The sequence below is a fragment of the Phaethon lepturus genome, unplaced genomic scaffold (genome assembly GCF_000687285.1).
Source record: "Phaethon lepturus isolate BGI_N335 unplaced genomic scaffold, ASM68728v1 scaffold5410, whole genome shotgun sequence".
Lineage (NCBI taxonomy): Eukaryota > Metazoa > Chordata > Aves > Phaethontiformes > Phaethontidae > Phaethon > Phaethon lepturus.
The window spans coordinates 69,961-84,768 of record NW_010511043.1 but is presented as its reverse complement, the minus strand read 5'-3'; the positions used below and the strand labels follow the sequence as shown (position 1 = coordinate 84,768).

Here is a 14,808-nt window from a genome sequence, read left to right as displayed (position 1 = left end):
GTTCAGATACACTATTCTTTGTACATTATGAAACTAAGGAAAGTTGCTTCTGTGTCTTACTGCATCTTTTACCTGAAACATAAATGCTAAAGGGGTTATCAACCAGTATTTCCTACCAACTTAAAATGAAGTTTCATTTTAAGCCTAAATTGTCCCCAGAGAGACTGTCTGGCCCTTGCTTATACTGGTTAATTTTTGCTACAATTTTTTGCTATAATATTACCACAATGAACTCTAGTAGATAAATAACTTGCTATGACAAAACACAGACAACTACCACCATTAAAATTTGGCAAGTCTCAACCACAGCCTCAAAATGTATCTAGGGAAGTGCTGTACACAAGGAATTCATGGGTAATTTCTAAATGCACCCCCAAAAAAAGTAAGCTTATTTAACAAAGATGGGTTAAGATACAACAAAATCATAAAGGAACATAAGCTTTTGTGGAAGATCCTTCCTCCTCCCTCCATTTTACAGATGAACAGAGTGAAAACCAGAAAGAGTTAAGGGACTTGCCCAAGTTAGTGGCAACTGAAACCAAGACCAGAAGCTGTAAATCTGGTTATAATATTACAATTGCCCAACAACACTCCTTTCTACAATGTGTATATAGTGATTGCCTAATGCCCTCCTACTCAACTTCAAACATGTATTTATAGAAGCAAATCAGAAAAACTAAAAAAGTCTGTGGAGCATTCTCTTAGATAATACACACAAAGCAATTCTCCCTCCCACAGGCCCTTTCTGCTTTCGCAGATTGTTTTTAACTCACACCTACAATGTGCTTGCTGTGTTTTAGGCATTACTCATTACTGTTTACTTCCAGAAAGCATCTCACTAATTTATCTGAATTTGGTTTCAAGCCATTTGTTGTTTGTGTGTAGGCAATCTCCTAAATTAGTTGGTTTTCAGTTCAATTTCTCATTATAACTTATAAGTGACCTATTTATTTAGCTACAGACCAATTCCATGGTAGTGTGCCTACTAAGTTATGGAGCATTTTGATGTGACCTGAACTTGTTGTGACCTCAAGAATAATTTTTTACTTCAGTAAACCACCCCTAAAGTAAAGATGCTTAACAATGAAATTTATTATCTCAGCAAAAAATCATTTGACAGGTCAACAGTAACTACACGTTTAAATAAACCTACTTAAGGCAGAAAGACATGCTACATATCTTGATGCTCAATTCTTAATCAATTTTTTTAATGAGTACTATCCCATATAAAATACCAAAATAACTTTCTCTGTGATTATCCTGGCACACTTAACAAGTTACTTGATTGTATTACTAACTTCAGATTCTCTTTTGCAACTTCGAAAATATTGCTGTCTAGTAGTACCATTATCACCTAAAGTTACTTCAAACATAGTACTTTAAGAAGTACAAACAAAAAATTTGGAAAAGGAAGAAAAGAAAAAAAGAATCTTTGTGTTCGGTGATGGGATCTGTTAAGAGTACTGTAAATAAGTAACCATCCAAACTAAAATACTTTCTTTAATCTTCCTATATTTTCATATTTTAATAGAACTATAGACACTAGTATGCACACATATAGACAAATTCCTAAATAATTAAATTTTGGGAGAATATAGAAACCAGTTTCATTAGACTTGCAAAAAAAAAAAAATCCAGCAAAGAAAGTGCCTACAAGACACATAAGTATACCCACCAACGATGTCAAACCTTCATTGTCAACAACCCAGTCTTCCTTTTCAGCTAACCTCTTTATATCTGTAAGACAGAGCAAAGGGAGGGGGTAGGGAGGAAAGGAGGTATTTATTTTCAATATTAAAAACTCCTTGAACTTGAAAAGGTAAACCACAGACATTGGGACTGCAATGACTAGGCATACAAGCAAATAGCACTAAAAGCTTCAAAGTTTTCAGCATTCTCAAATGACTAAGAATGGAACTCTTACATAGTATGCTGGTGACACCACATAGAGAAGTGCCTCTATGATACATGGCAAGAGTGGCATGAAGCACATCCTTTAATGGAAAGCTTAAAATTAAAGAAATATTGTGAAGGCTTTGGCTTTATTTTTATTTTGTAGATTTTTTAATCACAACATAAAATACCACATTTAAGAACCCAAGTTTCTAGTCTATTATACTGCAGCTCTTAATTAAAAATGAAAGAACAATTGCCTAACATTTTAGCAAAGACAGAAAGAACAGCCTATAATTCATATTTAATAACTATAAAAGAGGCTCAGAGTCCCCAGCTCCAGGTCAATGATCCTTGGTGCTAGATTTTCTTAAAAAAATACATAAAGAGGTATGCAAAAAAGGACTCTTCCGCTTCCCAGAAGATGCCAACATCTATAGGCTGACTGAAGATAACAGGAGCTAAGTCAGAATGTGAATCCAAAGCTCATGCACTGTAAACAGAATTCCTCTATGGACACATGCATTCTGCATCACCATTTTTTGAGTGGGGGCTTAATTGACTCATACACAGAATAAAGATGAACTGCATGCAGTTCATGGGGGCTTTGACATGCAGTTTTTCACATACAAATTGCTCATCAGAACTGTCTGTACATCATGAAACTCCCTTTTAAATGAGAAAAAATTTCAGTGAATTACCATCTCTCTCTAAAATCCAAGAGAAGAGGATAACAAATGCATGCTGAAAGGTATATTCACTATTTTGGTGTTTTAATGGGCTAAATTATGAAGCTTGGTTATGATGTCTTACCCTGTGATTCTACATCTCATAGAAGTATAGGCTTAGTGAGGTAAAAAGTATTAAGGGATTGTGCAGAATAATTACTCTGCTTATTTTGTTATTTAGTAAACCCTCTTAATTCAACTGATATTCTTGCAAGGCTTTAGATGGCACTAGTCAGTCTTTACACGTTTTTTTGACTGCTCACTTTTGCATTCTGTTCTGAGCTAATACAAACACAAAAGAAACAAATTTCTTTCTTGTATTTCACTGCTCACCAAATTCCAGTCACATACATTCATGTAAACCCCCTGTCTAGTCTGGCATTCACATAATTTGGCTGTCACGACCTTTATGACCAGTGATCACACATGAGAGGGAAAGAACACAGCCTGCTTCTTAGGGCCAGCATGAGTATATGGTGTGTATCATAAGACACCAAGAAAACCCTGTACACGAGCAGATTTGTCCTATTTTAACAGCTCACAGTAGAGTGCTCTATTAAAAATTTTAACTTAACTGAATGCCTTTATCAACTTACAACACACAGCAAGAGATGAGACTGAACTTTTTATCAGCAGCCTACACCGCTTGTATTTCAGAGAGATTATAGAGGTGAGATTCAAGTCCAAGAGGAGCCTTTTTGATTTATGTATTACAGATATAACTACATCTGAGATCCATTTACATAGCTCCATGAGAACATCCATTAACTGTTCTTTCACTGGTTCCTTAAAAATAAGTTTCTCCAAGGGCCCAACTAACCTGTTCCTGTCTAGAAAAACCTATCTAAACACATTTAACACGTGCAATTTTGCTTGAGCTGGTAAAGAACAACAACAAAAAGGGTCCCATAGATAAGGCACACAGTGCAACAATATGGAATGAGAGTCATCATACAGGCAGGCATCTTTTCTCTTCCCCTGTTTGATGCTACAGCCAATACATGGAACTGCTTCATTAGTAAGGGATTGAAGCAACAGTCAAGGAAGGCTTGCTGTCATTAGCTAGGTGAAAGAAAGGTATATTATCCAGTCAACATAACATAGCAGCATCTTGTGGGATCTGATCTCTTTTGATTCAGGAAGGAAAAGTATGAATAAAGATTTTCAGACCAAACAGAGAATCATTCAGACATAGATTGGTAAAAATCTGCTTTTATAAAAACCTAAGGTACAGACTACCACAAGAGTTTTTCCTCCACAGAACATATGTGGTCAGCAATCAGGATGCAAGATGCAGGAACTCTGGATCTGAATGCAGAACTGGGCTATTGTTATGATGCAACAAGTATGCAGACCTTTTGGCTGAGAGCTTTATCATTAATCACATATCGGAGCTCTCTGGAGAAGCTAAGTGGATAGCTCACAGAGATTTGACAAGCAAACGACTGTCACCAAAATGGTTCAGAGCTAGATACTTCCTTCTTTGCAAACCTACAGCCTTCAACTTTTCAGTGATTCTGAGGAGTCTCTCTCAATTCTTAGAGGGCAGTCAGTCCAACAGGACACCCTCACGTCACAATTAATTAATTAGTTACATATAAAGGAATCTTTTTCACCTGCCATTTAAAAACCAACAGAAATTAATTTATCTCAGTTGTGCTAAGTGAAGAAAAGCAAAAGAGACTTCCTCATACTTTAAGTGAAATCTGAAATAATGCACTTTCCCTAAGGAGTTTTAAAGAGACAAGACAACCTACGTACTTGCATAGCCAACTAGCCTGATATTAATGCATAAAAATGTTAATGCTGAAATGGAATTTAAGAAAAGAATTAAAAGCCAAGAATATAACTCATATCAATTTGGTATCAAATGAACCACAGAGGATTTATGACCTGTTGTCACCAAAAGTTTAAAAAAATTGCTCAATATAGCCACCTGTGCTTAGCACACTTAAGGTTTGGGTAAAACACTTCGTTTCATATCAGCCTACAAAATAACAATGAATCATATGTTAAAGATTAAAACTGTGTAAATGGTAAGATTAAAAAAGCCCCAATTTTTTTAACATTGAGGGTAATTAATCTTTTGGAAAAAAAACCCTGCTAAGTGAATTAGTAGATCAATCCACCCTGAGATTTTAAGGAAGACATTTATTTCTGCAAGATTTACTTCATTCACATTCAAGTTTTAGAGTTGAATGCAAGATGAATGGCCTCTGTTGCATATAGAATCACATTAGATTTAGAGAATGTGTTACTGGCCTTGACAATACAGACATTTATGGCAAAAGCTGTGTACACAGTAGGAAGCCTGGGGATTATAATGTTAGTAAAAAGCCTTGGAAAACACACAACTAAAATATTTCATCAAGGGCTGTGGATTTTTTTTTTTTCCTTGGGGGTGGAGCACTGCTTATTTAATTCTTCACTTTACAGAAGAACTCAAAAAAGAAAATAAATTATATTTCCAATATGGAAAAGCTGCATCATAAGATAAATCACTTGCATTATTAAACTGTCTCAATCCAAAGGAGAGAGATCTAAACTACTGTATTCATTAGACTAAGGGACAAAAAGACTGATGACACACATTTCTGTCAGAAAAGTTAAATGCTTGAGTAACCCTTGTGAGATACTAGAGAACTCAGGAGTCCACTGCCACTACAACAGCTGTAACAAACATGGTTATCTGCTACAACACGGTTTGGCCTAATCAGAGGCAAAAAAGTAGGATAGTAAGCAGGAAGACCTACAGCCTTTTTTTACCTTCAGCTGTGTGTTGTAAGGTCACTAAAATGCAACGAACACGAAGGTCCAAAATAAGATCCTGAATGATCTGAAGCATATCATTGGGTATTTCGAGCGCAGTAAGAGACTCAGAACTAAGCCTGGAAAGCAAATAAAGATCAGATTGAAGTGTAAATCTGCAGGAGTTTTTCTTAAGCTGATGTAACTTCACTGAATTTTTTTAGACATTTTCTGTGTATGTAAATACAGCAACTGCATCCACAGCAAGTCTTTGAAAACTGGTTATCACATTCAGAGAAGATTAATTATTTGCTTAATTCAGAAGCTTGCAAATACAGATTTATTTTTTTGTAATGTTACAACAATGTCATATCAACATGCCAACTTTTCCCATTGTCCTCTTGCAGTTCCCCACTTGCCTTTCTCCATCCATCTCTTGTCATACAATCCAAGAATAATCCTTTAGGAGCAGAAGTAGCTTTTTTTCCGGTCTGGTTTTGGGGTTTTTTTGGGGGGTGGCGGGGGAGGGTGTGTGTGTGTGTGTGTGTGTGTGAAGCACTGTTGGTTGGTTTGTTTGGGGTTTTTTGATGAATGCCTAGATCAAATCTTAGGTCTGCAACAGGGTTTCTAAGATATTGTTTACCCGCATTTACAACAGTAACAGCCATCAAGGTGCTATAAATGGTAATATGGCTGTGCATCAGATTGCCAAGAGTACACATATTTAAGGCGCCAAAATACAGCTACTGCATCACAAGTGAAGTAAAGAGTGAATTCATTTAATGTTTTCCTCCCAACTCTGATCAGTCACAAATCACCAGCTACTATAGCTGAGAATGGAAACATTCATTTCTGTTTTTTTCCTTTAGAAACAGTAACACAGCAGCTGCTTACAAGGAATAGCATTTCGGCTTTTAACTAAAAGGCTGCAATTGTGCTCAGACTTTAGTTAGGGGCACAAAGTGAGGTTTACTGCTTTTATCCAACTCTTGGATAGTTAAGCAAGGATAATGCAAATGCAGTCATTGCTGTTTGCTCTATTGCTAATACTGAGCAAAGCACAGGTACTAGAAAACGCCAAAGAACAGGAGGAGGAAGGCTGCAGTTCCTTACCCTTGGGTGTTGGGCATAAACCATCAAACCCCCACCATTAACCAGACTGCTCTCTGCTCAGCACAGCTACTGAATTAGTGCAGATTTATGTAATCTGCTATCTCAGCCATTCAGGAAACACAGGATGTAAATACCCATCTGTGAGAAGCTGAAGTGAGTTTAGACTGCACAGAAGTCCTGTACTTAGAGTTGATTCCACTTCTAAGGGACCATGCAGCTGTCACATCCCTAAGACCATCTTTCCTTCATATAACTCGCCCTAACGAAGACATACCTTTCTATCCCTACAACAAGGCAAAAGTCTTGCTGACAACAGCTTCACCTTATTGCATAGCTCTAATTTATCCTCTGGAACCTATCATACTGGGCAATGACAGAATGGGGTACAAGAGAAAGGCCATGCAACCACTCCACTATAAGCTGTGTGGTACGTATAAACAGGCAGAAAAATTAAGATAACACATATGTAACGCCAACTCATTGTTATTTAATTTTGAAGTTTTATCTCTTAAATACAAGCAGAAAACGGTAAATCATTTGCGAAATGATTGAATAGAGTAAAATTCTATAATGTGCTTCATAATGACTTTGTTAGGAACTATAAAAATAAGACTTCAGTTATTACATAACTTTGCAACAAATAAGGTTTTTACGCAACATCTAGACTCTTCATGAGAAGAGTCCACCTTCGTCATCAGTGTGAGTCACAAGAATTTATAAGATTGTCAAAGTGCGGGGGCTCAAAAAGAAAAATGCTTGCAAAAAATTCTGACCTGGTCATCACTGGTCAGTACCCCATCACGGTACGTTTGGTTACTCTTCTCCAGATTGTCCCTTTTCTTCTCTACTTTTGTCTGCTTAGCATTAAAGTCTAGCTCACTTTTAGTAAAGTGCCAGCACAGGCATCAGTAAGAACATGAGGTGGGGAAAAGAGTGGGAGGGAAAGAGAATTTCCCCAGCTCTCAGTTCAGTTGTTCATTACCCAGGCAGTGGCCAGAAAGCAAGAGGAGATTCTCTGAAAAAGAGTCTTCACATATCCTGTAACTTCAGCCTCGATCATACCTCAGGTGGCAGAACTCTGAAGCACCACCAATCTTTAGAGAATCTGTTGGTTAAATTTCCAAGCCAATATTACAGATGTGCCAGTGTTAAATTCTAGAATTTTCTAAACTGAATGAAATTGGACTTTTTCTTATTAAAGGGCAACACGGGTACCAAAACCTGTTCCCTTGCCCCTTGACATCTCTTCATCAAGTGCCAAGTCAGTTCCTTCTCAAACTGGAAACTTTCAATAAAAATCAGCCAGAATAAGAAACTTCACAAGGAAATTTTTTTTCTGAATGGTTAAAGTACAAATAATGTAACTGACAACAGACTTCGGGAAAGTGTTACACACACTTGACAACAGGTACGTATCGTTGCTAGCTCCATCTGCAATAAGAATTATCTATACATGATTATACCCCTTTCTTTTCTTCCTCTGTGCTTTGCTTGTTACCTACTTTGAAAACTGCAGATAAAAAGTGGAGTATCATATCCAGGCATTACTCAAGTTTCCAAAAGATAATGACAATTCTTATATCCTCCATAGACAAATAGAAGCAAATTCTGTATATTAATGAGACATTTTGTAATTAATGTCATGCACATTACTAAGTTTATAAATAAACATAATTATAAGCAGAATGACATTATAAGCAGGAGTATCACCATCCATAGAACAACTGTAAATTATGATTTAAGAATGATACTACAGTGAGAAGCATGCTATTTTCATCCATTTTGGCAGAGATGGGAAGACGTGTAACGAATGAAGCAGATAATTGCATGCTACCCTGAAGAATCAAATCCTGTTTCATTCATGGAGTGTCTATGCTGTGCCAGGCAAATATTTTATTCAATTTTTTTCCTAAGATGCCCTGGAAAAAAATTAATATATCATTATGTATTAAGGCTATATCATGAGACATTTAGTTATGCTTGCACATTGAACCCTAATCTGCCATAAGTAATTTTTTTTGTAATCCTATTTTTGTAAATGTTAGCATTCTGGCTACTCAGGGTATTTAATACAATAAACAAAATAATTTGCCTTAAAGCACATATGTTTAAGGAATAGCATCACTTTGTAGGTCCACATATCCGTTTACCTTACAGTCTGGATAACATGTGTTAGCCACTGGCCAGAAAGTTCAGCTTTCATCTCCCAGCCACCATACTGTCTTGATTCTCCTTCTCTAAGGCTGAATGGAAGCAAAGCTCCACGGATAAGTTTTACCAGAGAGTGCATCACTTCCTGAATCATTTTCTGCATCAGAAGGCAACAAAGAAAAATCAAGCAAAAAGCTCTATTAATATGCTTAAGCTGCCATGTACTTGCTATACACAACAGCTTGGAATGTGCGATTTACAGGTGGCTTCACATGGTAGAGAGTAGAGAAAAAGGAGGTATAAGGGCACACAGATGATTTAAGAAAGCTGATTTTCAAGGTGGTGAGACTAACGTGTCTTGCTATGAAGGACAACTGAAAGAAAGCAAGGTTTCCCTCCATAACTTACCTTGAAATCATTTTGTCTTTGCCTAGCGTTTTTCTTTGATCTTTCCATTTGGCCAGATTTTTCAGCAGTCTTGTGAAAATGAGAAAATTGAAAAGTGTAAGTATCTCATAACCACCATTAAAATAATTCTGAAAAAGAGGGTTTCAAAGTGAAGAAGTGAAAAACGATGAGTTTATGATGCAATTATAAAAACTAACTCATGGCATCTCAATAAGTCTATGTATCGATAAACTCTACTTGCTGTAGGTCAGTGTGCCAATGTCTAATTTTGAGGAGCAAAGTGTATGTAAGACAAAGTCAGAGACAAGCATAAAAGCATAGCTCAAGCAATATGAACTTCATGAGGCCAAAGTATTCTCACTGCAATGTTAGTGAGAGCTAAAACATATGTAGTCAAATTGTGCACCAAGTTTATATGAAAAAAAAAAAAAAAAATCTATTTTCTCAGCATGGAAGCTTCCCCAAGAAGGGCATCGATCTGAAGTGGGAGACACTTCTTGGACTGAGGGCGATTTGGAACTGTAACATGAGGGGGAGGGTTGAGGGGGTTTTGTTTGTATTTAGGAACAGCGTTTTGTTGACAATGCTCTTTAAATAGTTCAAATAACCGTAAAAGAGACTTTGCAAAATAGTCAGCATCTTCATGGACAGTTCACTCTTTGAAAACCAAGGAATGTCAGTACACTTTGCATGAGACAGTTACAGTTGAAGAAAAACATGGTTTGACTAATAGTCTTCCTGTTTGTAGTTCCAGCCTTCTGTGGAGTCTACTGAGAACACAGTAAATTATACCGAAAAAAGTTATTTCAAATACTCAGTTAAATGCGGATGTAGAATTTTATAGTTAGAAAAACCTCCTATTTTATGTATGTACAGCAACATCTACTGGACAAGAAGTGCAATAACATGAAAAGTGTTCTCAAAGGGAATAGGTTTATTTTTAAGTCATTAATTTGAAATGCCGTGTTTTTCAAATTCCCTCTTTAGCTACAGCATTTCAGATTTTTAAGGTAAAATAAATCATTTGAAGTGAGCAAAAATTAGAGAAAAACAAAACTGCTTAACCGTTTTGGAAAATTCATAGCTATGAAACTTTTGTACTTGAAAGCTCTGAATTACAGTTTCAGACAAGGAAAACACTTGAGTTATTGCTGCATATGATACTCTCTCTTCTAATGCCTTAAAAAGAAAATAAGCTGTATTCCTTTAAACCTCATACATCAATTTAAAATTCACACTGTTTTACAGCTGGATTAAAGAGCAACAAAAAATTCACAGATCTTTGATATCTTTTTTTCTTCTTAGTGGTTTTGCTGAAGACCAACCTTAAACCTTTCCTGCACAGACAGACCAAAACTATCTTGTGGTAAGACCAACGGTTACTACTCACATATGCGACTTCACCTAGAGTGATTCAAAGAACTCAACTTTTTAAACTGTTGAAAATACCACGTAAATCTTTAACTGACAATATTTTAAAGCATAGAGCTAAATTTTCAGAACTAAAAAGAACACCTCCCCAAAACCCCCAAAAACCTACAAACTGAACAAGAGAAAATAAATACAGCTTGTTATTCATATGTGGGGATTTTCCTTCCACATTTTTAAACTGTCTTGAAGACTTATATAACCTAACTGAAATGACCCTCTATACCATTTTCACAGGATTTTTCTTAGCAATCACCTTGCTTCCTGAATGACAATAAATAGCAAGCAACATGGTAACAGAAATTTCTTCATGGATAATTAAAATCTGTATGGTTTCTGATAGAAAAACATATAGATCTTGATTCTTGAATGTAACAGATATTCTCAGGTGCTCTAGAAAGAGTCTTCTAGCTTATGCCACCCCCTTCTTCCACTTGTCCTCAGTTGACTGTGGCATGCAGAACACACAAAAGGAACGGAGGGGACCATCCCTCCTCTCTCCCCAAGAACTTGGGGGGGCTTCCGTAAGGACCAAAGAAGCAGAAGAAATCAAATGTATGGGGATTAATTCCTTACAAGCTCAGAATCTGGCTCAACAGAAGAAGAGTACATGTACCTTAGAGACTAACAGGAAAACTACCTCTTCCTCTTCTTTTTTTTTTTATTTTTTAAATACATGGAAACAATGTTTTGTTCAGACACGACATAAGATCACTGCATTTTCCACTTGCAATCATTTTCATGAGCAGAATTTCTCAACTTTGTTTACAGTTCAAGTCTCAGTTTCTCTAGAAATTGCTTTCTTTTTCATTGTACTCAGAGAAAAAAAAAATCCCAATAACTTAACAGGTGGATTTGTAAAGTCTATTTTCCAATGGTACTGTTGTCAAATATAAAGGTCGTCATTTCCCTTATGAAACTAATGATTTTTGTGCAAGTACTAAAGTTTATTCTTGATTCTAATTCGTTCACTGAGTGTTGTGAGTAAATGTCATACCTTTCTTTTGATTTTATCATATAAAATGAGGATCACAAATAGAGTCTATTTCACTGGAGCTATAAGGCTCGCTACACTGTGTTCAACATAGAAAGGTCTACAGTACCTATTAGTATCATCATATGAAAATGTTGTATTGATTTACAGACAATGGCAAATGTTATAATTGATTTACAGACAGTGGCAATAAACAGAATGACCGCTTGAGAAATTAATTCTTTAGTTAGTCAGAGAAAAGGAAAATGACAAAATAAGCTTCCAAATTTCCTTTTCCTAAGGTTTTTGTTTTATTTTCTACTAAAGCTGCAAAGAATAGTAGATAGCTATGGTGGTAGTTCTGCTTTAGGTATAATGTTGTAGTGGAACACTGTAGCTGTGATTACATAAGGCTTTAAGCACAGCAGGACACTATAAGCATGGCAGGATAAAAACAATCTCAACAAATGAAATTATATAGCAACAGTTAAACAAGAGAAGTTTCAGATACACAAACTTTTCAGTTTGATATAGAAGCTGATCTGAATAATATGCATGTCCAAAAGCTTGCTTATTTTCCACGTGCTCTGTATTATCCCAACTATCTCTACATCCCTTTATGGACCTTGTCCTCAGAGTTTTTTAGGACCCAAAATGAGTGAGTCCGAACTGCAGTCAGCAGGACTTCTCAGTGATACCTATGCAGATGAGGTGTGAACTAGTGCCTTATCATCTGTTGATGGAACAGAGAGCTGCCTTTCACTACACTTCAATCGTGTGCTTGTGAGACTTGCTCCTTGGGAATATACCATCGCTACAGCTCTCATTCTGTAGAAGAAACAACATGGCTTGAGGACTAGAAGCAAACTCCCTGTAAAACACAATGTAATTCTGTGACCAAATTTTAGCAGTAACACAAACCCCAAAGCTACTGTATTTCTCTGGTAACGATTATGACGGTAACCTGTATACTACCCATATCAAATTAATTATGAAATGTATTCTTTCAAAATCTGTTAATAGTGTGCATGTAAAAACAGCATGTCATGAATCATTACTTCCCCACCCTGCTTCTAGGATTATCAAGATGATATTTACATACTTTGTAAAAACCAGATCATCTGAGCAAGAAGGACTAGAAGCACAGGTGATTGCAGCTGACTGCACTTCCAGACTAGACACCATATAGTATGTCTGTGTATACCGCTCTGGGCCTCGGTCATTTTGCAACTCTGGTCTTGAACCTACCTTCAATTCCAAATACTTAAAGCTTGAGAAATGAGTATTCTTGTTCCAAAGAAAGGAAACTTTTGTTTTCCTGTATGACTGCATCTTTCACATATCTCTATCCTTCATGCAATTTGCTATTTCTTCAGATCACCAATGAAGTGCAGCTGGTCAGCTATGAGTAAGAGGTGAAACTACACAGATATTGACTCCAGCATCTGGAACACACACAGACCCACCCCTGGCAGAATTCTAATTCCACTGTATACTTTCATTCTTTTAAAAATAAAAAGAAAGATCTGAGTTCTATGGGTTAGTATTGCAAGACACCTTACTAGTCAAGGTAGCATCTCTCAAATGTGTAAAAGTCTACACATTGTTTTATAAATATCTCTGATTAAAGTAAGCCCAATCACTTCTTCCAGTGAAATATAATACTTCAATACAAATAATTATTATGGAGCTTTGTTACTTAAAAGAAATTTGTATAGAAGAATCCATACCTCACTGAATAAACTTCCATTCACATAAGAAATCCAGAGCTTCCAGAAGTTGGGCAGCTGACTTACAACAAGTTTTGTCAACTTTTCAACAAATACAACTTGCTGAGGAGCTTTGTATCGCCAAGCTAAAAGGAGGAGAAGAGACAGAAAAAGCAAAATTAAAAAACTTTGAATTAATAATAAAAACCGTACTACTAGGTAGCTGCTGCTTTGTATTACACAAGTGAATGCATAGTATACATAAAAACTTTCAGGTAGGAATGGAAAAATTTAAAGCCCAGTCCATATATGTGTACACAACTAGTACACATCCAAGCTCTTTCTTCTTTTCTCATACACTTACAAGGTGCCAGCACTATGACAATATATACAGACCAGGCCGCTTTGTAGGTGTATCTAATGTAATCCACCTACTAATCCATTCAGCCAGTCTTCTGTCTTCAAACCACTCTAAAAGGCAAGGTAAGGTAACATGAAAGCAATCAAGACATTAGAAGTTTCAAATGATGAGGTGGTGATGCTGAAGAAACAGGGCTGCTAGGATGGGCTAGTGACTAAGGCAAACAATGGAAACTGGAAGATCTGCTTTATTTCCAGCTCAAAAAATTTTCCACTGTGGCCTAGGGCATGTTGCAAACCTTTCATCTTTGTTTTCATTTGTAGGGTAAAATCTTTTACCTGAGAAACAGGGGAGATTCCAACATTGTTGTTAAAACTCAATAAATGTATCACTATGTAATGAGATTCCTGGATAAAGAACACAATCATAACACGTAACACTGTGGCACCTCTCACTTCAGGAACCTACTTACACTCCTGGTACATTGGCTATTAAAACACATCAGGAAAATAGCTTACATTTTGTCAGCAAATAACTTTTCTCAGTTTCTTACCAAATGGGGCATAGGGAGGCTGGGGAGGAGATAAAAAGAAAGCTGAATAGGAGCAGAAGAAAAGTACTAATTAACACAGAAAATAAAGGAAACTCTGAAATACTTTTCTATAAGCATCTGCCTTCTCCATTGAAACTTTATCAACTACAATGTTTTAACAAAACAGTATAACAGTGGTAAGAGACTTATATTTCACTTCAAGAATTAGAGTCTACTTTAGAACGTTGGGAAAAAGAAATCACTCATTTTTTGGGGGGAAAAATCCCAAAACCACAGAACAAAAAAAAGGCAAATCAAAGCAGCCAAAAAAAACCACAAAACAAAACCACTTAGAGGTCCATGTTTGTGGGTTTTTTTGTGTATAAACTCTGGTCTTTTATAAATGATAAAGTTAAAAACATGATGGCATAGGGAAGTGATCGTGCCCCTGTACTTGGCACTGGTGAGGCCACACCTCAAATCCTGTGTTCAGGTTTGGGTCCCTCGCTACAAGACAGACATTGAGTTGCTGAAGCGTGCCCAGAGAAGGGCAACGAAGCTGGTGAGGGGTCTGGAGCACAAGTCTTATGAGGAGCGGCTGAGAGATCTGGGGTTGTTCAGTCTGGAGAAGAGGAGGCTGGGGGGGAGACCTCATCGCTCTCTACAACTACCTGAAAGAGGGTTGTGGTGAGGTGGGTGTTGGTCTCTTCTCCCAAGTAACCAGCGATAGGACGAGAGGGAATGGCCTCAAGTTGTGCCAGGGG

At 36.7% G+C, this 14,808-nt stretch overlaps 1 protein-coding gene across 1 annotated transcript in view; it reads right to left on the bottom strand.

Annotated features, from left to right (window-relative positions):
• EXOC2 (exocyst complex component 2) overlaps nucleotides 1–14,808 on the bottom strand; it is a 119,480-nt gene that overhangs the window by 48,639 nt on the left and 56,033 nt on the right. The window contains exons 12-16 of the mRNA XM_010282527.1: nucleotides 13,173–13,297; nucleotides 9,042–9,110; nucleotides 8,633–8,790; nucleotides 5,388–5,509; nucleotides 1,676–1,737 (exon numbers count right to left, since the gene is read on the bottom strand). Coding sequence (XP_010280829.1) covers nucleotides 1,676–1,737; nucleotides 5,388–5,509; nucleotides 8,633–8,790; nucleotides 9,042–9,110; nucleotides 13,173–13,297 — 536 coding nt within the window. The remainder of the gene's footprint in view (nucleotides 1–1,675; nucleotides 1,738–5,387; nucleotides 5,510–8,632; nucleotides 8,791–9,041; nucleotides 9,111–13,172; nucleotides 13,298–14,808) is intronic.